We start from the raw sequence: 26,283 nt of genomic DNA on the forward strand, positions 1-26,283 counted from the left end.
ATAGAAAATTAGCAGCGAAAAGGTTTGTAGCCTAGCTTTCTCCCTGACATGCTGGTTTTCTGCGTGCAACGGATGTTTCAGTCTTGTGAGTTTGAGCTGTAAGTAACTGTTACAGCCCAGACAGAGCTGTTACGGCTATAGTAAGAAGTAGGTCTCAAAAGCAGACATTACAATTTTTTATAGTGGGTGGGTGGGATCAAAAAGTGCACCCAAGCTCTGAAAAGGTTGAAGGCTAGCAGTTGAGGAAACTGCAGGGGCCTTCAGTCTCAAAAAGAGACCCGCCAGGGCACCCTGGAGTAAATGTCTATTACAGACCTTCATCCGAAGGGCCTCTATATGGAGGGGGCCAGTTCTACTGACTGCAAAATGCCCAACAGCTTTCTGATAACCCAGCAGTCTTTCTCAGCAGGGACAGAGATGACAAATTTGCATTTAAAGAGAGGGCTGGATTGAAACACAGGAGATTTCAAGGCATCGCGGGTGGCAGAGAGGGAGAGAAAATGAGCTTAGATTCAGGAGAAAAGAACTAAGCTTCCATCCCTACTGTGCACCGGGGCAAGGGATATCATGCCAGACCCTGAACTGTTTTATAGCCCTGCGCCATTCACACGCCCTTTTGCTACTCTGAGCCCAGGAGGGGAGGACCGGCATCAGAGGTCTCAATAGGGGATTTCCTAGCCTGACTGGTGGGCTTGCTGGAGGATGGTGGGGCAGGGAGGATGCAGGCCCCGTTGCCAAGGGGTGGCCGTGGGGAATGCCAGCGTGGGTACTGCTGGGCCTGGCGGAAACATTCCACATTATGTGGGTAATACGGTGTGACACTCGGCAAACAATGGCAAATTGAGTGGCCCAGCAGGTAATGGGGTCTGGATTGGAGACCAGCACAGTGAAGCACTGTCAAGAGCCCCTAATCCTCCCAAGCTGTGCCCCTCATTGCTTTGGGGAATTTCAGTTTTGTCACTGGGAAATCTTTTGGAGGCCACCCCAAGCCCCCTCTCCTCTCACACAAGAGAATCTCAGGCTTTTGGAGGCAGCAGTGGGGGTTAGGCGTTTTCTGGGCTGTTTTTTCTCTCAAGCATATTGAAGAAAGGGCATGAAAAATCTTGGCTGCTTTCAAGATGATAATCTCTGGAATCACCTACCCTATGCCCAGGTTAGTTTTTAGGAGTTCCACAGTTTTTTTAAAACAGTGAGCAGAACTCGTTCCAGCCTTGTTGAAAAGAACTTTACATGTTTTCTCCTTCCGTTAAGTTCAATGAGTAGAGCCGAGCAGACTTCTCAACCTGACATTAAAAAACTGAAGACATCCCAGGCCTGTTATCCCACCCCACTCCAAATTTTCAATTTTAGAGGGTTACTGATCTGAGCATGTCTCCTCTCAGCAGGTTATTATTTAAATTTACATCCCGCTTTTCAACAGAAAGCTGTCAGAGCTTCTTGCAGAAGAATTTCCTACACTCAAATGGTAAACACAAAATTTCAATTTAGGCAATACAATACAGTACAATACAACAGTAGCTACAGTTTTAGTCCTGATCTTCTCTCCCCCCAGTCTGACTAGAAGAAGGAAATGCGTCAGCAGAGCACTCATGCAGAGTTGCAATAGGCAGACTCTTCAGAAGGTCACAAGAGTTCCTAAAGTTTTACGTCTCACACCACCTAGGTTAGGAATTTCTTCTGTAGGTGCTTTCAGGATCCATACATGAAACACAGAATCCCTAACGCTCATAGGTGTCCTCAGCTCATCTGATGGACAGCGGCAGAACAAAGGAGGTTCCTGAAAATTAGGGACCCAAATATTCCGAAACAAAACTGGGTATATGAGAAAGAACAGAGACAGAAAAGGTCATTTCAGTGGCAGCAACATAACCTTTCCCCTTCCTTCACAGCCACTCGAGAATCTGCCTTTGTCCATGCCATTGCCTCAGCTGGCGTAGCATTTGCTGTGACCCGCTCCTGTGCTGAAGGAACTTCTACTATTTGTGGCTGTGACTCACATCACAAGGGGCCTCCAGGCGAAGGATGGAAATGGGGTGGTTGCAGTGAGGATGCGGACTTTGGTGTGCTCGTTTCCCGGGAGTTCGCCGATGCCCGAGAAAACCGCCCAGATGCCCGCTCGGCCATGAACAGGCACAATAACGAAGCCGGGAGAACAGTGAGTGGCTCTTCCTTCACAATCCACAGAGAAAGATGGGCCTGGCCCTTCTGCCCTGAAATAGTGGCTTAAGCTCGGGGGGAAGGGATGCGGTGAGATTGGGGAGGCCCAGGTTCACACATCCATGAAGAACACAGGGGTGACCTTCGGCCAGCCACACTCCCTCAGCCCAGATTACCTCACGGAGGACAAAATGGGGAAGGGAATAGCATGTATGCCTCTCTGAGGACTAAAATAACATGTACTAAGCTAAAAAAACTTGGACGCAAGAACCCATTTGGAGTAGAATTGCCAATCTCTGAGTGGGGCCTAGGGAGCTCCCAGAATTTCAACAGGACTATAGTGCTCAGTTCCCCTGAGATAAATGTATTTATTTATTTAAAACATTTGTATACCAACTTTCTACTCAAATAGTGTCTCCAAAGTGGCGAATATTAAACCACTATATATATATATATATTTAAGAATACGTATCTATGCATCCCCAACTGACTTGCTGGCATGTAATCATAAGATCTTGATTATGAGCGCCTCAGTTTTAGCAAAACACATGTTGGGCCACAGGTCTCTAACAGCTCAGGTTCTGCAAAGCTTTTGTTTATTGTCATGTAGAAGGGATCTCCAACTTGCCCGCCAAGGGCTTCACTTTGATCTAGCGAGCTCAGTTCATGGGAGGTTTCTCTGAATCTGCCATCCAACCAACCATATTGTTCCAGAGAATAAGTTGGAAGATGCAAAAGAGTAACTGTGCAGAATAGGGTCTCCTTCCAGTTTGTGCCAGAAGGGGCTCTGCCTTGAGCTCTAGGATGGAAGAAAGGCAGGATAAATAAACCATTCAGGAAGCTTTAGTACAAACACAGCTGACCAGAAGATTTTTGAAACTGAAGGGCTGGCTCTATCTCTTTGAATGACAGATCTGCAGACCATAGCAGTAGTGTCTTGTCAAATCCTAGTACTGGCTGCTGGAGATAGCCTCGAGGTTTCTGATTGGCTACCAACAGGTAGCTGGGAGCAACAGCAATTAGTTAGAGATTGAGTAGCTACTATGGGGGCAGCCAAATGGAGATGGAGGGGTTTGTTAGGATCTCACTTCCCTCCACTGAGGCTGTAAAGATGGCACAATAGCCCCCATCGAGACTAGCCTGTAGCGTTCATCTCCTAGGACGGAGGTTCTAGTCTAGATTCTTCACCATTTGGGTTGCAGATTCCTGGTTGGGAAACGCTTGGAGGTTTGGGGGTGAAGCCTGGGGAGGGCAGGGTTTGGCGGGGGGAGGAACCTCAGCAAAGTATAATGCTGTAGAGTCCACCCTCCAGTACAGCCATTTTCTCCAGGGGAACTGATCTCTGTCATCTGGAGATCAGCTGTAATTCTAGATCTCCGAACCCCACCTGGAGGTTGGCAACCTATCCATGGATGGTGCAGGCTCCCTTACGTGTTTATCCTTTGTTCTGGACAGACCATACTGGATCACATGCACTTGAAATGCAAGTGCCACGGCCTGTCGGGCAGCTGCGAGGTTAAGACGTGCTGGTGGGCCCAGCCAGATTTCCGGGCCATTGGTGACTACCTGAAGGATAAGTATGACAGTGCTTCAGAGATGGTGGTGGAGAAACATCGGGAGTCTCGTGGGTGGGTAGAGACCTTGCGGGCCAAGTATGCCCTCTTTAAGCCACCAACAGAACGCGACTTGGTCTACTATGAGAACTCGCCCAACTTCTGTGAACCCAACCCAGAGACGGGCTCCTTCGGCACCAGAGACAGAACATGCAATGTGACCTCACATGGCATCGATGGCTGTGATCTGCTCTGCTGTGGCCGTGGCCACAACACGAGGACGGAGAAAAGGAAGGAAAAGTGCCACTGCATCTTCCACTGGTGCTGTTACGTCAGCTGCCAGGAATGTATCCGGATTTACGATGTCCACACCTGCAAATAAAGAGGTGGGTATGTGCCGCATAAAGGGCAGACTGCAGCAGGGCAGCACAGAACCCAAACCAGGGCTGGAGCAGTGGCATAAAGAATGCAAGCTGGGAATTCCCTTATTCAAAGCTCACATGAACCACAAATGTGCTGTAGGTAAGCCCCTGTCAACATGCATGCAGCAGGCCCCCTGCAGTCGGCAAAGATACTTGCCTGCTTTATGAGACAGTTGTACAATTCCTGCAATCAAAACACTGGAAACATGAAATGTACTGGTTAAGCGCTGATTATTAAATGAACCTTGCATGAAAATTAAACAGTGCAGTAAATTTTGCAGGCTCAGCAATTTGAGGCTATGCAAGAACAAGCCCCTCCTAAGATTTGTTTTGACTGCAGCCAGCACATATCTCTGATCCTAATGAGGACATATTCAAGGTACTGCTTTCTGTATGGACTTCCTGGGACCATTTGGAGATCAGGACAGAGAAAATGGAATCTTATAAAAACAGCTCATTTCCGAAAGGGTTGCTCAGCTCTTGGGCAGTACAACTGGGGTTTGAAATGCCATCGGAAGTTCAACGGTCCAGAGAAAGGACAGAAGGCAAGAACAGTTAACTCAGGCTTATGATGAGCCTGGGAAGGTGGTGGTGAGAGGCAAGAAGGAAGACAGAAATCTTGTACAGCTGCTTTGATTCAGTCAAGAGGTTTACGGCTTGGCCTGATTAGACAAATGAGTCTGGAAACCTTGGCTGAGGCATGGATGTCTACACAGATGCTTTACGAGGAATATGGCCAGAGCAGAAGAAAACTACTGGGTGTAGATTAGACAGCAGGGAAGGCAGTTACACCACCCTGCGCTAAGAAGGGTCAGAACTGGGTCCCAGGGAGTCTATATGCCTCATTTCTCTCAGAAAGCTCCAGACAGGAAACAGCTGGATGGCATTCTCTCATTTAACTTCACTTCCATAAAAAGATGCTGAAAGTCATAAATGATTCGGAGAACAGGATGACCCCATGGGCATGTTCACATTTTTTAATGTACACCTTAAAGAAATGGGAAGTGGGCATGCAACAAGCATGTCTTTAGAAACCATACGCATCACACTAATTAAGTAGTCGCACGGTCCTGTTCAAAAGGGAATTGTAACCATGTCAAACCTGTCTTTTGCCTTCATGCCCTCAATCGTCAGCTCAAGATATGCAGCGTTAAAAACAGAGAAAAGGCACTGGAAACATTAAACACAGGCAGTGATAGTGCAATCTGTGTTTCTTTGTTAATTTTCTTTTCCTGGAAAAAGCCTTGTGGCATAGCTGGAGTATAAAACGGAATAGAAAGACTGACAGCGACATGGATGGTGCCCAGAACTCTCCCGCCACCTGAAAATGATCAAGAAAAATGGACATCACTCCACCCACAAGCCAAGGCAGAAAAAGGGGTGTGTGTATAATAAGTTATCTAGAAATCAGCCCCACAAAAACCAGACCTCCTCAGACTCTGTCAGAAGGACCACCAACACGTTCCCTCTTTCCTGTTGAGCAGGTAAAGCTACAGTTTCCGAATTCAAATTATACAGTTTCCAAAGTGCTGCTCGATCTCTTAGTTGGGGCAGGGGGGAGAAGTTCCACCCAGCAAAATAATATACGCAAAAAACATGAAAAGAGCCAGGGTGTAGCTATGTGTACAGAGGTTCACCAGAGCCATTTACAGCTGCTATTGCTGTACAAAATGTAGATAGGTCAAGGGGGGAAAGGGTCCATTTGAAGAGAGACTGTTACCCATATGGCTTCCAAAGCAAGGTGGCAGTTTCACCTACTGAAACAGGTAAAGTCATGTGAACATGCAATTTCGGGAACACCTTTAATAGGTGAACTTACTCTGCATCACCACCTTTCCATCCCCAAAACATTTCTGCAGACAACTTCCACTTCTAGCTCTCTGGTGACCAGCACATTGATTTATGTTGAGGGGGTGGGAAGAAAAACAAGGGCACCTTTCTTAAACCAACAGAATTTGTTTGAATTCATTAAAACAAAATTGCTATGTCCTTACCTTCCCATAGTCATCAGCCAATGGTGACCCAATGGAATTATCTATATCTATTTAAAAATATATATACTATTTAATGTGTATATACATTTTTTGTTATTATAACCCAGACACTTTTCAAAAGGACTGGGATGGGCAGGGGGTGGGGTGGGGGAATGAAGTCTGAAACCGCTGCAGTTTTAAGGCAGCCCATTTAAAAACGTAAACCCTTCTCAAAATCTGATTGTGTTTTTCAGATAGTAGAATAATAGGATAACTGTTGCTCCTTATGACAGATCTGCAGAGCCAGTTCGGTAACTATTATGGATTTTTCCATAAATCCCAGGAATTGTAGTCTGATAAAGTTGCTAGGAATTCTGTTCCTGGTCCCCTTCTCAGCACTACAGTTCTGGGGGCGGGGTGAGAGGGTTTTGTCCCTGAAAAGAGGGAATAATGATTAAACTATGACTACTAAGTGTCGAGGGATGGGCATGTAGCAGAAATAGATAAAGGACTGAGATGGTAAAATGGATTTTATCACTTCAGACAGCAGCTTTTTTTGTAAAGAAGAATTCCTTGCAAGTAGAAAGCCAGCACAGAGGAGAATCACTTCTCTTCCCAACAGACTAGTAGTGTGTTACTTGTACCAAGTTATTTGCTTGAGATTGTGCTTGCAAGACTATGCTCCTTGTCTGCAAAGAGCTGCAAGTCCACCCTTGTGGATGCCACCCCACATCTTTGTGGCATGGGTAGACAAAGCGGTGCAGATATGGCCAGAGTATGTTTCGAGGCACGTTGGTGGATGCGGCTGGGCATTCTTGCTGCAGCTCTGCACAGAACCAATCTTGTGCAAATGGCCATTTTAATCCAAAATCAGCCTTCATGTAAATTTGAACCAGCAACCTTCAAACTTCCTGTAGCCAGAACCCATCTTGCCTTATTGGGTTATATCAGCTAAGTGTGAAGCTTTCCTCTGGAGGAAAAGCCACCAGAGGAATTGCCTCTTGCCCTGGCAGAAGGCTCCATGAAGAATAGTAGGGTACAATGCAAACCATCCTCTCTATACTGAGATGCCTCTCTGTGGCTCTTGTTCTCTCCTTACAAACGACACGCCTTTAGTCTAACCAACACTTTAATCCAGGAGGGCAAATTACAGGGGACCTGATATGAATTTCAGGCTGCTTAAGAATTTGTGGACAACATGAGGCCACTAGGCTGCAAGATCAGCTGGCCAGCCAATGTGCCTGGAAAACAGAGTTTTGAATGCTCATTGCCATTAAGAGCAGAACACATCTGGGTCTCTAAGCTGGAAGGTGGCCCTTCCTGCTTCCACTGTTGGATGGGTGTGGGGAGAGAAGCCAGACAGAGCTTCCCCTTTAGCGTAGACAAGCCAGTGCTGAACCCTATTCTACCCAGAGCCCTCCAAAGAGGCATGAACCCCGATGTGGTCAAAAAGTCACCTGCCTTTGCTTTAACCCCACTGGATAGATTGAAGTGAAAAACAGTTACAGAACGGAAGTTCTCCACCTGAGATCCTTTTAACCACCCTTAACCTCACAGCCAAGGACTACAGTTTAAAGAGGAATTTGCTTTGGGGGGAACATGGGACCCCACAGTAATCCCCCAAAATATGTAGATGGCAACTCCTAAGAAATTATATATTCCAGTCATCTTTTAGGGGAAGCTGACTTTTTTTCCAAAGGCACTTGCTGATTTGTAATCAAGGGGCAAATGTTTATTAATAGGATACAGTAATACTTTTCTTTCATTATTTTCTCACTGTAGTGAGATATTCTAGCACTGGATAAGGGAGAGGGTAGAACATCCACAAGCACCCACCCCCGCTGTATCCAAAGTTCTTTACAAAGCCGTCTAGGGTTTTCAGCCTCTTTTTTTTTTTTAAAGTTATATTCAGAAAATGCTCTTTTTATAATTATTTATTATACAATGTATATACCTTTGAGTTAACTAAGATTATATATTATAATATTTTATATATATATATATATATTTGAAGAAAAATATATTTCATCTTTCTTTGGTCCTCTTGAGTCATTAAAGGTAAAGCACTTAAAAACAATGTGTTTTTGGTTGAGTTGTTTTATTGTGGAATGATGGGGGGCACTAAATATTATGCAAAGACTCATCTATATTAGATGTGAGAAAACTTGCTGGTAAGTCAGATCACATGGAACTACTGGTGCAATTCTTTTTCACATTATTATCAAATTGTAAAGCATAGAACCTACGCATTTGTAAAGATAAAAGGAACCACATTACTCAAAAAATATGCACAAATTGTTACAGTAAACATTAATGGTTTGGTGGCAGTGGCTTCAGATCCGTTAATCCCAAAGCATTCCTGGGTTGGAAGGTGGGACTCAGTTGTGTAAGCCATGGGAGACTGTTCAAGTGTAGAATTGAGTAAAGATGTACAAAAGTCGTCCTAGCAACTGCGGGGGCGGCGGGGGGGGGAGTAGGAGGCTTCTCAGTAGGGTAGGCTGGGCATAAATACTCAGAGACCAATCAACAGAGTGATACCTTTTCCCTGGTGCATTTCACTGTCTTCTCCAACGACTGGCATCAAAAGACTTGGAGCCAGAAGACATCCCCCTCCAGGTTCAGAACGGGGTCACCGCCCTTGGCTCTTAACTGAAGACACCCCCTCCTGCTCAATCGGCGCATTTGGTGCGGAAGGTCTTGCCTATGCAAGTTCGTGTTGTGATGAAAGTTACATCTCCACGGCGCTACAGCATCACTGGCCATGCGGCTTTCTAAAATAGGCAGCAGTATTCAATCGCCTGTTAAATACAGCTCACAAGTTATCAGCAGTTAAGTATCTGTGCCTTTTTATTGCATCCATTTGTTTGCATTTCAACCATACAAACAATCAATATATATATATATATATATATATATATAATTTGTGTTTGTCTCTCTCAATATAGCTTTGGACAAAAACCACGATAAAAATGTTTACATCATCTGATCAAAGACTTAAAGTTAAATACATGTGTTTTGCTTTCACTGAAAGATGAACGGGGAAACAGAAAAGGGGGAGGGGGGCAGTGCAGCTGAAAGCAGCCCAAAATGCACAATATCATAAAGGATCTTACAGTCCCCCCCCGGGAGTCACGATAGCTGTAAACACTCCCCCCCCCCAGGGAAATGCAAGTTAAAAGAACAAAAGTTGTGAGCCCACATAAAAGGAAATTTAGTGAGCTGTGATTCAAGTACACTGCCGCAGTATCTAATACAACAGGTTGCCTTTTGTTGCACAGAGTGGGAGAAAGTAATGGTGCATTTTCATCCACCCAATTTCAGCAGCTGGGGAAAAGGAAGCCAGGCTGATGATATGGGACGAGTGTGGCAAGATGGAAGATCAACTTGACCACCTGGGTTTGAGTGCTGTATAGCCTGGAGACACTGATGGCCATGCAACACTGTTCTGCAGAAGGAGGCTAAGAGCTCATTTAGATACTACACTTGCCAGTGGGAGTTGCCTGGTTCTTTTCTCTCTCTCTCTCTCTCTCACACACACACACAGACACACACACACAGCTACCTACCTATGGGCCATTATGATGTATATGTTTCTATCATGAATCCCATTGATTGTGTAGCATTTCCATTTCCAACCCTGCTGTTAACAGAACAGAAGGAAGGGAAGCTTATGCAAAGCACAGGATTCAGTTGGAGGATTCCACTCGAAACTTCTGTCAGGTTGTGGTGCTGACAGGGAACTACCCTCAGGGACTGCAGCGACACCAAGATTAGCTTCTCCACACATCGTGGCAGGTTGTTCAGGCAAGCTGTTTAAAGAGCTTCTGAATGACTGCTCAGGAGCAACAGATCAGGCATGCCCAGAAAGCTGCTTGCTGGTTCAGTGCACAACAGAAATCACTGCAAATATTCCTGGAAAAAACAAGCTGAGCTTTCCCCCTCAGGTTGCTGCCATGGCGAAAAGCCAGAGAGAAATAAACTGGAGTGTCTGTGCTGGACCCTGGGAGCCACATGGGTTGGGGGGTGGAGGGCAGCCAAGATGAACGGATTCACCTGGTACCTACGGACTATGGAAGCTGCATTCCTAAAAACACACACCAGTGGGAAACAAAACCGTACAGAAGTCAGATTCCAGCAAGTACAAACCATATGGCAGAAAGCAGAAATATGTTTTTCAAAGTGTTACAGGATTATTAAGAAGTCTGTGGTACAGGTAGGACTAAGCTATTTGATCTCTGGTGAATTGTACATGAAGCCGCTTCCAGCGGGCAAGTATCATTGGAGACAAATGGGCCACAGCATCCCACTTGTCTAGAATTCACACAGAAAATGCATTTTGGGAACAGGTTCACCAGAAACCTTGAGCATGACCGAACATTTCTGTTATTACTGCCTGGGGACCTGGTCTGAAGGTCCCCAATGGGATACAAGGAACTGACTGGTCCGTGAACGGAGGAAGGCAGTTACAACTATACAACCATCAAGTGTTTTGCACACTGCTTTGGTGGAGTCAAGGAAGGAGGAGCTGAGGGGGGCCTTAGCAGCAATGTAGAAAACGAGGCACTGCCACTCGAGCATTAACCGCTGCAGGTGTATACACAGCATGCCGGTGCTCCTTCCGCTCCTCCCCCCCAACCATGCCATGTGCCAATATAGATGGGGGGGGGGGCTGCAGCAGATAGCAAAGTACAAAAGCACAATTACTGGAAAAGAGATTCAATTTGCCACATGACACCAGGATATTCAAGACAACAAGATAGAAGGGCGCACAATCTGGCTGTGTCCCACATGCAAAATGTTTTGGGGGTGGGATCTCTGCAGGGAGGCAGACACTGCAGTCTTGTCTGGACGTGCCACATGGAAAAGAGGAGATCTGGGGGGAGGGTCCTCTTGGCTGGCTACTTCCACGGCCACTGGATTCTTCCCATAGTCCTCACTTCCTTCTTAGTCAAGTGGGCTACTGCGGAGAGAGAGAGAAAGCAAGCACACATGCAACTGTCACAAGGGGCAGGGACACCTTTGGGATCGCGGGTCAAGGTGCTGGCAGGCAAACAGAGGGGGGAAGCACATGCAAAGTCACAAACCAGTGATGCCCAGAAAGAGGGCCAGACTCTCACTCTACGCCGGGGCAGGTGGAAAGGAAAGGGCACAGGCAGGGAGAGGTAGGCCAGCAGCTTCTGCCATGCTGGCTTAAGTGGAACTTATTCTGCCGTTAAGAGGAGCACAGCTGCCTTTACATTTGAACGGTGGGTTGCTGAGAAACTAGCATCCCAAATGCATAAAATTAGTTTAATACTAGAAGCTTTTCCACAGTTCCTGTTCTGAAGATATACAAAAATTAAGTAAAAATGAAATAAAATAAAGGCAGGCAATCCTTTCCTGCTAGCTTTGAATGGGCACAGCTGGAAAGAGAACTTGCCTCAGAGCCCCAACATGTTCAGAACTACCACACGGGTCAATAATCTTCCTAGATTGTACCGTATTATATGGTAGAGGGAGTGGGGAAAGCCAGTACAATTGCTGAATTGCCTTCCATCAAAAACTTTGTGCCCATGAATGTTATGTCTTGGAGAAGGAGTTCCTCCCCCTTAATGTGCTAGTTTTCTAGGTGCAAGAAGACGGATGCTCTGTTGCACACACAATATGCAATTTCCTTTCAAGCTAAAATGGTACAGCCCAGCAACGGCTGCTCTAAATACACCTGGATACAATCAAGTTCTCAGTTGTCAGTTCCAAGTCAAGCTCACTAAAGGCAGGACCCAGACGGGAATCTTGCAATTAAGGTTCAACACAACAATAGGCTATTGCTTCCACTGCACATAAAAAAGTGCTTTGGGCCATGTACAGAGTGCTCCTCCTATATTGATGAGCGATCAAAATGAACTCTCATACACCTGTGGTGTAGGGATAATACATTTGGGGTCAGAAAGCACAGCTTCCATGTAAGATTGAGATGCAAATTCCCATCTTTTTAAAAAGATCCCCACACAGTAAGAAATGTCAACGACCAATAGTCAACTCACTGCAGTGAGAAAAGCAACCGCAGCTAGCTGAGGGCTCACAGATTCGGATATGGAATAATTTACCAGCCATCAGGGACTAAAATAGGAGGTTTGCAGAATGCATTCATGTTAAATTCCCTTTTTGGAGGTCAGATGGTGACTTATGATGGTGCCTGCATATACACTAAGCGAGAACACACACACCAAAAATATTTTTGCTACTTACGCTCCCTCTTCTCTTAGAAGTGCCAGGAATTTTCTCACACGGTACTCAGGATCCATCTTTGTAAAAACAAAACCCCGCACCAAATTCCCCTGTTAGCCAACTGGAGAGTTAGCGGCTTATAGACTTGCAACTCAATTTCGTATCACAATGGCAGCTGCCAGAAGAAAAGGATTGTCAGAAGTTTAAACTCTTATTTTCAGAATGTTCAAACCAGCATGTGTGTGTGTGTGGGGGGGGGGGGGTGGAATGGCCAGCAAGCTTCAGTTTGTAAACTAACCTAGGCAGAATGCTGAGCTGGACATGACTTGGATCTCCTGGGGCAATTATTTCAGCAGTTGAGGCTACAAGTCCTAATGATCTAGTCTCCCCACTTTTAACAAGCCCAAAAAGTTCATGGCCCCAAATATTCACTCACTCTATTATACTGCCCACCCCAGAGCTGCTGTAGCATAGTGGTTCAGTGGTTGGGCTGCAACTCAGCACACTACTGGTTTGAATCCCACTACTGCCATGAGCTCAGCAGGTGGCCTTGGGTAAGCCACTCCACCTCTCAGCCCCAGCTCCCCAGCTGTATTGTGGGGATGATAATAACACTAACTGCTCTGAATGGGGGCACTAATCTGTCTAGAAGAGCAGTATATAAGCGCAGTTATAGTTGTTGTTGTTATTTTGGTTGCATCAGGAGTGTAAAGCCAAAATCTTCCAGTGGCATCTGTTTGGTGACAAGGCCCCATTCAAAAGGCACTCTGGTTGGAAGCAGCACACCTGTGCTTCTGAAATAGTCTAAGGGCAACACAGAAAAGTCATAGGCAACCTGCCTTCCAGGAACAAAGCAGACAGAATGGGCAGCCACAGGGAAAACCTGGTGCTATTTCATTCCAGCTCTTGCTGCCCTCACCCCCCTCAGCGCATCCATCTGCCTGCTCTCCAAGCACCCTCTTTCAACACCACTCCCTCCCGCCCCACTTCTGAAGGGTTGAGTCCTAGGAGTTCAAGGGCCTAAGGTGGGAATCACAACAAAAGATCCGGTCTCTTTTGGATGCATGTGCTGCCATCAGTCCAGAGTTAAACCTTCCAGTTCCCTGCCCATTATGTACATTTTAATAGGTGTGAGCAATAACTTACTGGTTTTGCCTGTAGGGTATGGAATTAAAGAGTCAAGGGGAAGAGAGGAAAAAAGAAATCTAGATAAATGACTTTGTGCCCCGAGGTGACATCCAGTCAGAGCAGCTCCCCAGCCCCATGCAAGTTCCAACAGAACTGCCAAAAAGGAGTTGTTGGGGTGGGAAGGGGTGGGAGTTTCACACACTGCTGAATGGCAAGCCTCTCCACCAAAGGCTCCCCACTTAGCTGCATCACAAACACCCGGCATGCCGGGCCCAGTCCTGGAAGCCGCTCGCTACCAGGATTAGGGACACCCTCAACCAGGAAGGCATCATCTTGTGCAATCTCCACCACCACACTGAACGGTGAAGGCGCAAAAAGTACAGGGTCGGTGAGTTCGTATTAGGTTCATTCGAGAGAGAGGTGAAGTGGCCTTGGAAGGGGTCTGACCTCTGGCCCATTCAACCCAGGTTTCTGTTGCAGTCCTGACTGGCAGCAGTTCTCCAGGCCCTCGATCAAGCAGCCTTTCCCAGCTGGTTGGCCTTTTAAAAGGGGTCTTCAACCCAGGATCTGGAGCATGAAAAGAACATGCTCTGCCATTGCACTGGAGACCCCTGTAAGAGGATTCATGGCTACCCCACTGGAAGTACACAAGGAGGCCATGCTGACAGTGGCTGTTCCTCTGCCTATTAAATTTGGGAGGTTCCATTCCACTACCCGTGCTCCATTAATACTTAACCAGTCTCAATTAAGCCTTCAGCCTCTGCATTAAAAGAACCTGAAGCACCACATAAGTCTTTTGGGAAGCTGGTGGGACTTTGGGCTGGTGCTTCCTGAACAGCAGCCCATGCTGTGATGCAAAAAGAACTATATTTTTAAGGTAAAATCAAAAAGAGTCCAGTAGCACCTTTAAGATTAACCAACTTTACTGTAGCATAAGCTTTCGAGAATCACAGTTCTCTTCATCAGATGCACCTGACAAAGAGAACTGTGATTCTCGAAAGCTTATGCTACAATAAAGTTGGTTCGTCTTAAAGGTGCTACTGGACTCTTTTTGATTTTGCTACTACAGACTAACACGGCTAACTCCTCTGGATCTATATTTTTAAGGGGAGCTATAAAAGCAGCTTTTTTTTTTAATGTGGAAGGCAGTCTGGGAGTTTGTCTGCGGATGCTCTATACCCCTCAGCAGAGAGTCACCAATAACCAATATCTGCTGGTTCTGCTTGGAACTAAAAAAGTAAAAGTAGGTGGGGTTGAGCAGCCAGGTCCCAACCCAGCTGCCTGCCCAGACCCCACAACAAACACGTCAGGGGCCCACGGTGACTGCATGATCAGATTTCTACACCTCAGTAAACTAATTAACAATTAACACACAGGCTTGTGTCTCAAATTGAAAATCACTAATCGCTTCTTTGGAAGGATGAGGCAGCAGCACCAGCCAAGAAACATTCCTCCTCAGCTGCGATTGAAACACACCAGGCAGAGGAACTACCTGGGGAGTGGCAAACCTGGCCTGCTGTCCCCTGCCCCCTTGCAACCAATTTGCCATGCATTTGCATTCCATCTAACTTTGGTGAGCAACTCTAGTAAAGCATCAGGTCAAAAATGTAGTTAGGATTTAAATTCCAGTCCAGATTTAATTTAGCATCGTCATCCTTTTTTAATATTTTATTAAACTGGTATTTGTGATACTGGCTGTGTTGAGTTCCCAATGGACACCCCCCCCCTCCAAAAAAAAAAAACCCAAAGAATTTTGTTAGCCAAACCCATGCAGGCTTGGCATTAAAACAGTCAGCCCAAAGGAAGAAGCTGATATTTGGACTGAGACCCATTCTCCCTGAGCTTCTTCAGCACTCCGGCTTGACCAGGAGGGCAGGCACCCAGCCTCCCTTAGCAAAGGGCAAGTCTCTTACCTGTAAAGACATCTCAATCAACATCAGCAGCTTCTTGATCCCGATCCACACTTTCCTCCCTTTGACATTCTGTGCAATGGTGTTGCGTTCTTTGTCTTTGAAGCTGCCCAAGAGCTAAAAAGGGCAGAAAAGGGAAGTGTGAAGAAAAGCCCAGCTTCTGCCATGATGCAGATGGAGCAAGTGTCAAAGTCCACCCTTCTGCAGGACCAATCCAAACCAGGCCAGTCTTTCAGATGAACAGCTGCCGTGCCCCAGCTTGTGAGCTCTTTCTTTCCTCCCCATTCTGGGAGTTTACAGGCCATTAACCTGCAAGTCAGCTGAAGGGTACCACTATCAAATCCACGACTTAAACCTGTCACCACACTTTCGCAGACTGAAAACAACTAGGCCTCTCTTTTGGCATCCTTCCCCAGAGATTTCCCAACATTCCCTGACCTCAAGGGCCTCCATGAGATGATCTCCTGTGGCAATGTTGGGGACATGAACCATTGTGCTGAAAGCATCCAGCATCTCCATCTCTTGCAGGACGTCTTTGCGGCTGGTGGTCCCGATGATCAGGAGCTTACGACCCTGTATATTTAAAAATGAACAGCAGCAGAGAGAATGGTCATGCATCAGGAAGCTTCATTCTCTCCTGATAGCAACCAGATACATTTGTACAATGTATGATCTATACCCATGTTTTGTTTTTCTCTGTAGAGGTCTAGACAAAAATGTATTAACTCACTGATTAACAGAGAACAACATCACTTTTAAACCCTGATTTTCCCTCCCTTTGGAAGCAGCTGGATCCTAGAGGATATCCATACCACAGAGGTTTAAATTGGTTTCAAAGACATCCTTTCATAGGGCTGGATCTGACCAGAAGTCCATCTAGATCACCAGTATTCAGTTTCCAACAGTAGACAGAAATCCTTCCAGCAAACAGGGCATTATTTATTTATTTGTTTGTTTGTGCAAAGCAAAAATAGAAAGGAAAGAAAAACCAACCCCCCCATCACACAATGCTGATGAATCTATACATAAGCCTCTATAAAAGTCTCCAGATATCTAAAAATAAATCCGTATGTAATTATCGTCTATATGCAATATGCCCAAAATCATCATGAATAGAGCTAGAGCTATAGGGAGAAAGCTGCTGGATATGACCAAGAAAGTCATTCAAGATACCTTGGCACACAGAGATAGGGCTAGCCTGGCCCCATAACTAGACAGGCCACAAAACAAGTCTAGAGGCCTAGAACAGAACCACCATGGAGAGGAGCATAAAACAATAGAGTTACACAGTTGTATTGCCATGTGTAGATTAGAAGAGCCATCTAATTTATACCAATATGAATCAGATAGCTAATTCTAATTCATCTAATTCATCTAATTCATATCAATGTACCAAGGATCAGGTCAGGGAATATCTGAGAATGGCAAGAATGTCTAATATGGATAACCTTGTTTGGTGTATGAAGTCATAAGTCAATAAGTTAGCCAAGATTTTGGCTAATGACAAGTTTAAAGTTATCCATTTGTCCAAATCCAAGGGTATATCGGCAATCAACTTGTTAAAATTCAGCATTAACATGTACTTAATATTTCTTGGAATCGGTATTCCAAGAGAAGTAATAATATCTAGCCAATATAAAAAATGTCCATCAGCAAAAACATTCCATGATATATTGTCTCCCAGTGGCATCAGCTCTGATTTTGTCCAATTAACTGAACAACCAGACAAATTACCCAATTATTAATCAAGCTCAATACAGGAATGGAATAAAGAGGTTCTGTAATAATAAAAGATCATCTGCATATAAAATAGTTTTAAATTCTAAGGAGTTATGTATAAAGCCATGTATATTATTATTTCACCTAACGGTACAAGCCAGAAGTTCCAAAAAGTAAGGAGAAAGAGGACAACCTTGCCTAGCACCCCTCTCAAGAGGAAAGGGTGCAGAAAAGATGTTATTGGTCTATATTCTAGATCTGGGGGATGAATAAAGAATTCTAATCCATTTCAAACATTTGTGAGGCAAGCCAAATGTAGTCAAGTATATTTTGCCAGAAGCTTTTTCAGCATCAAGTGAAAGAATAGCAACTTGATCAGATATCTTTCTATTTATTGCAATCACATCAGCAGCCAACCAAAGATCATCAGAACCTTGCTAACCTCATATAAATTCAACCTGATCTATGTGTATCAAACTTCTAATAACCTTTTGAAGTCTATTAGCAAGAATGGCAGTTAATATCTTAAGAGTCCACATTCAAAGAATTTGCACATTTGAGCATGGTCTTTGCCAGGCTTTGGAATCACAGTAATATAAACATCCTGCAGTGATGTTGGCAATAAACTGGATTCAAAAACCTCATTGTACAATTGATATAAATTTAGAATGAGAAAATCGGAAAAGGTTTTATACCATTCAACAGGCAACCCACCTGGTCCTGGAGATTTGCCAGTGCTCATATTCATCATCACAACTTTAATTTCATCCCTGTGCAAAAGTTCAGCTGTTGCCATGTTAATTTCTAAACATGGAAGATCAAGGTGAGAGGAAAATGCTTCCCAGTCTTTTTCTCATGCTTTGTTGTCCAATTTAGAATCAAACTTTTGAAACTGTAAATTTATTTCAGTAAAGACAGGGCATAAAGGCAGCCCCCACACTTGGATTGATCCTCAGAGACAAGATATTCAGAGAAAGACTGCCTTTGAACATGGAGGTTGCATTTCACGATCATTGCTAACTACCATTGACAGAGCTTTCTTTGATCCTTTATTTTCTTTTTACAGACTCCTAAAGCCTATTTTCTGAGGCATCCTGGAAACTAGCTTTGGCTTGGGAAGGGGCGGACTGCAGTCTCTAAACCCCCAACTCTAATTCCTGGGACACGTGGTGGGGAGAATTTGACAAATGGGTATACCTATGTTTAGAGAGCAGATACGTCCTTAATTCTGCTTTTTAAAAAAGCAATCCTTTGCCTGTGAGGACTGAATGAAGTGTAGTGCTGGCAAGGCAATAAATCTCCTCCATGGGATTCTGCACTCACACAGTTTAAACCGAGTTGCTAGCCATGCAAAACAATGATACAGGACAGAGCTGCTTCTCACAGGCTGCAGCCCAGTTTAAGTAAGAGGCTGGCGAGAGCAGAGTTCCCAGAGGTGCTTTTTTGCCATGCCAGCATGACGTTTCAAATCAGGCCACATCTTCCTCCACCACCACACCCAGCTGATGCTTTATACTAGCCCACAGAAGCAAGTGACGGGCTTCCAAGCATGCAAAGGAGTGCAACATTCGCAGCTCTGCTCTCTGCTCTCCTAAGCCCCCAGTTCTCAAAGGGCCTCCATTCCCTTCAAGGAGGAAGTTCTTAAAGGCTGCTCCGTGAAGATAGGAGGTACTCATGACACTGCCTGACAGATCTGCCAGGGCACCAGCAAGCAATTAAATTGTGCCCCCCCCCACCAAATAAATCAGCAGAGTTCTGTTGCTATCCTTGCTGGGCCTGCCCTATAGAAGCCCCCTGGGTAGCCCAATATGACGCTTCATGCATCTGATGAAGTGAGCTTTGGTTCACGGAAGCATAATCTACAATACATTGGGGTCAGTTACTCAGGTGGCAAAATATTCTTTATTGTTTTGGTTGCAACAGATTAATATGGCTCTAGAATTTAGCTTTACGAAAGGCACTGAATTTGGTCATGCCAAATTACTTACGTTTTGTTTCAGCAATGTTTCATCTCTGTATTCCTGTATTTGAATTTACACTTCTTTTCAAATTTTTGCGATGCATACCCTATTGTATTGTTTATTGACTGTCCCAGCTGTTGATCATTTTTAGTTACACTGTGTAATCCACCTTCAGTCTCAGTGAGAAAGGCAGATTATAAATAACAAATAAATAAACAGGAAGTAGAAGTCTATCATCACAAAGGAACTTGTGCAGATACACTAGTTTCTCCAAGTGCAAGCTGCTGGATCTCGTATCAAAAGAGCTCAAGAAACTGGGCTTTCTAGCTGTTTTTTGTAATGTAACCCTCCGCCCCAGCCATCCTTCTGCTGCTTGTAGCTTTGCGCCTGTATCTATCTGCCAGCTGAACAGAACATTCCAAACATCTGGCAAATGGGCCCTTCACCACAAAAGCTTCAGCCACAATAGAGGTGTTAGTCTTTACAATGCCACAAGGCTTTTTTACAGTCTTCCTACAGCAGCCCAACCAGCCCTTCGAGATGGCACAAAACAGTTTTCTTAGAAGCTCTGACCCTGATACGTCTTCCTCTGGTTTGGGTGACAGGCTAGAGAGTCCAATGATATCGCTGAGTTTAGAATGGGAGGGATCCTGTTGTGAGAGTGGATAGAGCTAAGGCAGGCAAGCAAGCCCATGGGGAGAGAGTGTCTTAAGCAGGCCTCTCCCAGAAGCATCCCTCCCGCAAAGTGTCCACCAGACTTCTCATAACACTGACCAGATTGTCTGTCCAGCTTAAGAAACAAAAGCCCGGGGGGGCGGGGCGGGGAGTGAGACTCTGACGGGCTTTCACCTCCCCCCTCCAACTTGATTGTTTGCTTTTTCAGTGGAACCAGCAGGGAACCACATGTGAAACCTCCATAGGGTTCCCGACCAGCCGATGCCTTCTGTGACTGTGCATGTAGATGAAGGGAGCCTCTCAGGTTTGGCAAGCTGCTGTAGCTCAGCTCCGTTCTCAGAGAAGCCCTTTTTTCCTCTGGCTTGGCTCCCTGCTGAGAAAGCCCCTTTCAGTCTCCCCGCCCCCCCCTCCACACATACAATCTCTTCTTCCTGCAAAATCCAGGGAAACCTGACTGAAATAAAAAGAACTCAGAAAAAAGGGAGTTGTATTTTGCTTCTCTTCTATCCATTTTAGAAATTTCTTTGATCCCAAATTAGCTTATGTTACAAAGAAAAAAAGGGGAAAGAAGATTCCAAAACAAAAATTAATCATGTTTTGAAACTTATCTCGAGCTTAAAAAAGCAGAGAAAGAAAGAAAAATCACCATCACCCCCACCCCCGAACACTTGCATGCCAGTGAGCAGGGAGTGCCTATCAACCGCCTTCAAAACAGAGGGAAAGTCAGCATTTAATGAAGTGCAGTATCCCCAATAAATGTTGTGGGACCCATCCAGCTTCTAAAAATAAAAAAGCCATTTTTTCCCCTTCTGAGAAAATCATATGGGTGCACACATATACAAAGTATGGTAACGCCTAGGAGATGGTTGGCATAAACCCATTTTTTAAAAAATGGCACTGTGCCTCAAAGCACAATGATACAGTGTGCCAGAAATGCATCACTCACACATGTGGGGCAGAATTTACAGGAAGCTGGAGGAAGGCATGACTGATAGGCCAACTCAGTGTATACAACACAAACTAGCCTCCCGAAAGTTCTGGCAAGTCTTGATTCTAGGGTTGCCAAATGCAGCCTGGGAAATTCCTAGAGATTTGGGGGCAGAGCCTGAGGAGGTGGAGTTTGGGGAGGGAGGGAGCTCAGTAGGGATGTAATTCCCTAGATATAATTTTCTACAAATCAGCCATTTCCTCCAGGTCGTCTGGACATCAGTTGTGATTCCAGGAGATCTCCAGGCCCCACCTGCAAGTTGGCAACACTACATAGTACGTGCCAAGTGGTGGTAACTTTGTAACTTTGCCACAAGCCCAGCTGTTTTCTTCAGCAGCACGGGAGCATGCGGGCCACAAGGGCTTTCTGCAAGCTAAGGAGAAAGCACTTTGAGCCTGAGGGCCAAGCACCATATCCAAAAAAGAAAGTGTGAAAGCCCTCGCCTTAGAGGAACTTCTTCGTGTAGGTTGGGGCTCATGCATGTGAGCAACCATGTGGAACAATGCACACACCTCTCAGAGCTAAGCTACATGAGACGAATTACAAGAGGAGGAGCACGTAAATTTCCCCTCTCTACAGAGCCAGGGAGATTGCTGCTCAGGTTTGTTTATTTCCTTCTTTGCCTCTTAGAAGGGGAGGTGAAACTGACAGAGTCTTCCAGAGGCAAAGAGGAAATTAACAAACCCTCTGAGCAAGGATCTCCCTGGCTCTGTAGAGAGGGGAAATTGACAAAGCCTTATGGTCTCTTTTAAAACTCAGCTTCCCAGCTAACATTGCCACTTTCTTCACATGCACGTTCTTGTGTAATTTGTCTCTTGTAGCTTGGCTCTCAGATTAGCCCTCTTCTGGCCAACAAAGGGGTCAATCATTTTATCCTTGTAAGAACATGGTAGAGGTTGGGCCAAGCAGAGATGAGCGTGATCAGAAGAGGCCACCCAATTAAAATAACACTATTTGAGAAAGAGGATGAAAACAAGTATTTTCCTCTGGTGTGGATATTTTTCATAGGACTGGAGGAGGGGCAAGGAAGAAGGGAGACAACTTATACAAATACCTCATCACATGACAGTAGCCTGGTGAAGCTGCTGATTTTTAAAAAAATGAACCCTTCATGAACTGGTTCTATGGAAGTGAATTCTGCAAATTAGCGTGCAGCGGAGTTATAAGCCAGAAGAAGACTGCGTATGCCAACGCTTGGAAGGAGCACAGGAGAAATGGAAAATGTGGCAGTTGGCACAGAATCTGGTTTGTGCCATTTTTTAAAAAAAGTTGTTTTCTAGTCCTTACAGTTGTGAAGATATGCTTCAAAGCATATGGTCAATGGCTACTTGAACATATCAGCATTCTTGTGCCATCCAAAAATAACAAGGCCAGAATAAAGCATACAAAAAAAAAAAAAAGAAACTCACTTGGCACAGAATAAGGATTGTTTCGGCACAGTTGGCTCTGCCTCTGCCTATAAAACCCTGAATTGCTGCATGTTTCAAATACTGCGTCACTGTTCACAATCCATCATGACAGATAATAGTCTGCTGAAGAGACTATCGTGGCAGTGGGCTGGCTCCTGCAGATGTGGCCCCTTCCCCCAGCACGAAGTGCCTGCCTTGAGGCAAGAGGCTCTTCCATTAGGAGATCATATGTTAGGGGAAGGAGCCTTATTTTAAAAGAATCCATTTTCCTCTGTTAGAAAAATGTGGACGTTTGGGGGAAATCGGGGAGGGGGGGAGACACACTCCCATGAAGTATTTTCTCTTTTGGAATAAATGGAATTCTTTTAAGACATGGTTTTACTTGCTCAGAGTACGTACCACAAAAAATTTTATAGCAGAATTTGAGTCCAGTGGCACCTTACAGACCAACAAGATTTTTGGGGTATAAGCTTCAGAAAAGAAGCTTTGACTCTTGAAAACTTATACCCTGAGAATCTTGTTGGTCTCTAAGGTGCCACTGGACTCAATGTAGGACAACTGAGAGCATTACAGGATGACAATTCTTGTGCGTGTTGTAGACGTATTTTCAAGGATACGTTTGTTTAAACATGATTTGTTTGGTCCACAATGAATCTGCTATAATGTGAATAATATACTGTTAAAGAGTTCGGTCTTGTCAACGTTATAAAGATTATCTTCATATTCAAATATGCTGCTAGCTCAGCATAGGACTGTCCAAGCAGGAGACCCAGGAGGAAGTCCTACCCCCCCCCACACACACACCCCTTGCCGCTGCTCCCTGGCCCCACTTTAAGTGTCTCATATGGGTTATAATCAGATCTGTATGCTGCCTTCTTATTTACATATGAAAGGCCGAATATTTTAAATAACTACGATCCTGCTTCACCACCAGCACACTGAAGTGCAGTTTGTGGAAAAGAACCAGAATTCAGCTAAAATGCGTTTTAAAAAGTAGATTTATCCAAGATTGGTTACTATATCCTGATAGGAAAAATAGTGCAAATAGTATTGTCGAAGGCTTTCACGGCCGGAGAACAATGGTTGTTGTGGGTTTTCCGGGCTGTATTGCCGTGGTCTTGGCATTGTAGTTCCTGACGTTTCGCCAGCAGCTGTGGCTGGCATCTTCAGAGGTGCTCTGAAGATGCCAGCCACAGCTGCTAGCGAAACGTCAGGAACTACAATGCCAAGACCACGGCAATACAGCCCGGAAAACCCACAACAACCAGTGCAAATAGTACTTTTAAAAGATCCATTAAATGCCTTCTATGAGCCAAGTCTGGATATCACAACCAACCAAAGGTTGTACTAAATATAGTTTAAAACGGAAAGTATTGTTTAAAGCTCTTTTCTATTTACAGCTTCAATCCTCTCAGCCCTCAAGTTTATCATCTATTTCCTGCATTTATCTCCCACCCCATGGGAACCCGAACAGTTTACACAGTTCTCCTCTCCTCCATTTTATCCACACAACAACCCTGTGAAGTAAGTACGTACATTCACTCCCACATACAAGGTGTAGCAACATCTGAAGCAATGGTGTTAACTAGGACTTGTCAATCCAGATACGGTGCTAAGCACAGGGCCAAACTACGCAGTCGGGTTTTTATCTACTTTGGTCCAGGAGCCCATCCTGTGGCACCATTCCAAGTTCTCACCTGCATTTCAAAACATTCCCTGCAGTTGCTGTGGTTGCAGAGAACTTGAGTTGTGTCTGGGGAACCAGCACTCAGCTCTTTAAAAACCCAAATGTGTAGTCTGGCCCATGATTAAACTTTCTTAACCTTGGTTTGGTGGGATGTCTGAATTGCTCCTCTGTTTATGGTACTACTGCTTACTCTCTGGTAGCAGCTCTCTCCAAGGTCTCCCAGCACTACTATTCAAGAAGACCCCTTTAATCGGGAGAGGTCAGAGATGAAATCCATAACCTCATTTAAGAACATTTACATCCTTCCCTTCTGATGAATAAAGAGAGCCAGCCCTCAAGCTAAGCAAAGAATAGAAATCAGATAAAAAATAAAAGCTTCAAACAAATTAAGAAAAACAGTAAGCAAAACATAGCAGAGACAAGCAAAATAAACAATGCAAAGTTCATTAGCACCCAAACAATATAACGATCAAATAACTGATCTCCCTCAAAAAATGTATCAAACAATTGCCCCGTCCCTCAAAAAACAGAAAATAATTACTAAATAAGGTTAAAAGACAAAGCTATTGAAGGTTTTCTGGAACCGGAGAGATTTCAGCAGCTTCTACGTGACTTGAAGAGAAGGTTGGCCAAGGAAATTCCTAGCGAGTAGGGAGTTCCATTAAATCAGGGGCCAGAACTGAAAATGCACTGCTTGGCATGCCTTTTGAATCAGCCTCCCTCCCCGAAGGCACAAAAAATAAGACCACCAGATGCTGCTCTCAAAGCTCAGGTGAGTAAAGCCTTCTATTCGTACAGGACGTCCTCTAGCTCTCAGCTAAGGCAGAATCTTTCTCCAGCAGCACAGAGAAAGGCGGAGAGCGATAAGCAGAAAGTCAGCAAAGTCCAGCAGCAACACACGCTCCTCCCCGTGGCCTCTGCACCCTCTCCCCTCTCCTCATTGATGCACTGTTTTCCTCCCTTCACTATGATAAAAACCACTGGCACAAAAGTGGCATTCAACTCTCCATTACTGTGTGCCTGTAAAAAAAATAAAAAAAAAACCCTCCAGCATTTTAAGTCATCGTGATTTTGAAAACACACACACAGCCTCCGAAGCCTGAGGACGGCAGTGGCCAAGTCCACTGCTCTGTTCTCCCTGCCATCTCCTCTTGCCTTTAATGAACTTATACCTTGTTTTACCCCGCTGCATGATGAGACTTACGTGAGGTGGCGGCTTCTTCAACAGCACCAGCAGAGCTTGTAACACCAAGTTGGAGAATCGTGGCCCAATTGGGACATAATCTAAAAGGCAAGGGTGACAATATGAGTCTGTTGCTCCTTCCACTGAGCTCCGGATCTGCTCCAGGTTTTAGAAGCTTGGGTAAGTGCAACCAAGGGAAGTTGCCTTGGCCAGGACTCAAGGCCACAGAGGGTCTTGAACAAGGGATGTCAGGCAGAGATTCAGCTTGAGTATTGCCTTCAAGCTCTGGCCAAAGGAGGGAGCTGCGGGGAGACCACCCACCCAACACTGCACACCAGTTTCTTTGCACTGATAGGCTAAGTCAGGTGGGGATAACAGGCAGACTGGGACTCCCTGTTAAATGCTTCGGACTCAGACTGACATATTGGTCTAAGTAGCCAGGGGACCTGCTCTTGCTACTGCAGCCACATCTGCCTTCCTCCCTGGACTCCCCTGCCCCCAACGGCACAGGTGCTTGGAGTTCACAGCCCCAACTACCAGTCTGGGAAACACTGACTTGGTTTCACCGTTCAGGTGCCCCAGAGATGTCCTGGAACATAGCAAGGCAGACCGCCAAAGAAGGTCCTAGCCCAAAAAGACGTCCCATACAGGCCTCAATGGGCTGCACCACCCTGCCAGTACAGCCCATCTCCCGCTGGCCCCCAGCTTCCTCACCTAAGAGTCTTTCAATGTCATCCACCACCACACAGCTGAGCTGAGACTTGTAAGCATCATCAAAGATCTGTTTTTTAAACAGCAAAGGTTAATTGTCACCTCTCAGTATAATTGAACACATATTTAAACAATGAAATGAGCGGACATTAATTTCATCATCCTGAATTACAAATGCATAGTTTATAGGTTTTGTCTGTGCAAATAGGAATATACATTTGGCTTCTTCATAAAACTAAAAAAGTTGTGGAAATATTCTTAGAACACAAGACAAATTCCAGTTGTAACTATTTGGCAGTGGTTGTAATCTTGAACAGGCACAGTCAAGCCTGAAGAACAGGTGTTTTGAATGTCTGGGCTAAAAATTCAGAGATTAATGAAGGAATATTATACATTTATATATTGTCGGTAATTGCACTTCATTGCTTTGGAAAGGTTATCAAATGTCTGGAACTCCTGAAAGAATATGCCCCCAATTCTGGAAAAACCAAGCATCTTCTTGCTAGCTTGTATTTAATGGTTCCAAAATAACACACACACACACACCCCGCACGTCTCAGTGTAAAGCAATAGTTTTCCCCAAACTGTGAGAACTATACC

At 45.0% G+C, this 26,283-nt stretch overlaps 2 protein-coding genes across 2 annotated transcripts in view; one reads left to right on the forward strand and one right to left on the reverse strand.

Annotated features, from left to right (window-relative positions):
* WNT3 (Wnt family member 3) overlaps positions 1-4,092 on the forward strand; it is a 30,357-nt gene extending 26,265 nt beyond the window's left edge. Inside the window, exons 3-4 of the mRNA XM_054993030.1 lie at positions 1,890-2,155; positions 3,613-4,092. Of these exons, the coding sequence (XP_054849005.1) occupies positions 1,890-2,155; positions 3,613-4,092 (746 nt within the window). The remainder of the gene's footprint in view (positions 1-1,889; positions 2,156-3,612) is intronic.
* A 5,671-nt stretch (positions 4,093-9,763) lies between these two features.
* Positions 9,764-26,283, reverse strand: part of NSF (N-ethylmaleimide sensitive factor, vesicle fusing ATPase) — an 89,240-nt gene continuing 72,720 nt past the window's right edge. The window contains exons 16-21 of the mRNA XM_054993595.1: positions 25,687-25,753; positions 24,994-25,073; positions 15,789-15,923; positions 15,354-15,467; positions 12,334-12,389; positions 9,764-11,065 (exon numbers count right to left, since the gene is read on the reverse strand). Of these exons, the coding sequence (XP_054849570.1) occupies positions 11,050-11,065; positions 12,334-12,389; positions 15,354-15,467; positions 15,789-15,923; positions 24,994-25,073; positions 25,687-25,753 (468 nt within the window). The 3' untranslated portion in view covers positions 9,764-11,049. The remainder of the gene's footprint in view (positions 11,066-12,333; positions 12,390-15,353; positions 15,468-15,788; positions 15,924-24,993; positions 25,074-25,686; positions 25,754-26,283) is intronic.

The sequence above is a fragment of the Eublepharis macularius genome, chromosome 12 (genome assembly GCF_028583425.1).
Source record: "Eublepharis macularius isolate TG4126 chromosome 12, MPM_Emac_v1.0, whole genome shotgun sequence".
Classification (NCBI taxonomy): domain Eukaryota; kingdom Metazoa; phylum Chordata; class Lepidosauria; order Squamata; family Eublepharidae; genus Eublepharis; species Eublepharis macularius.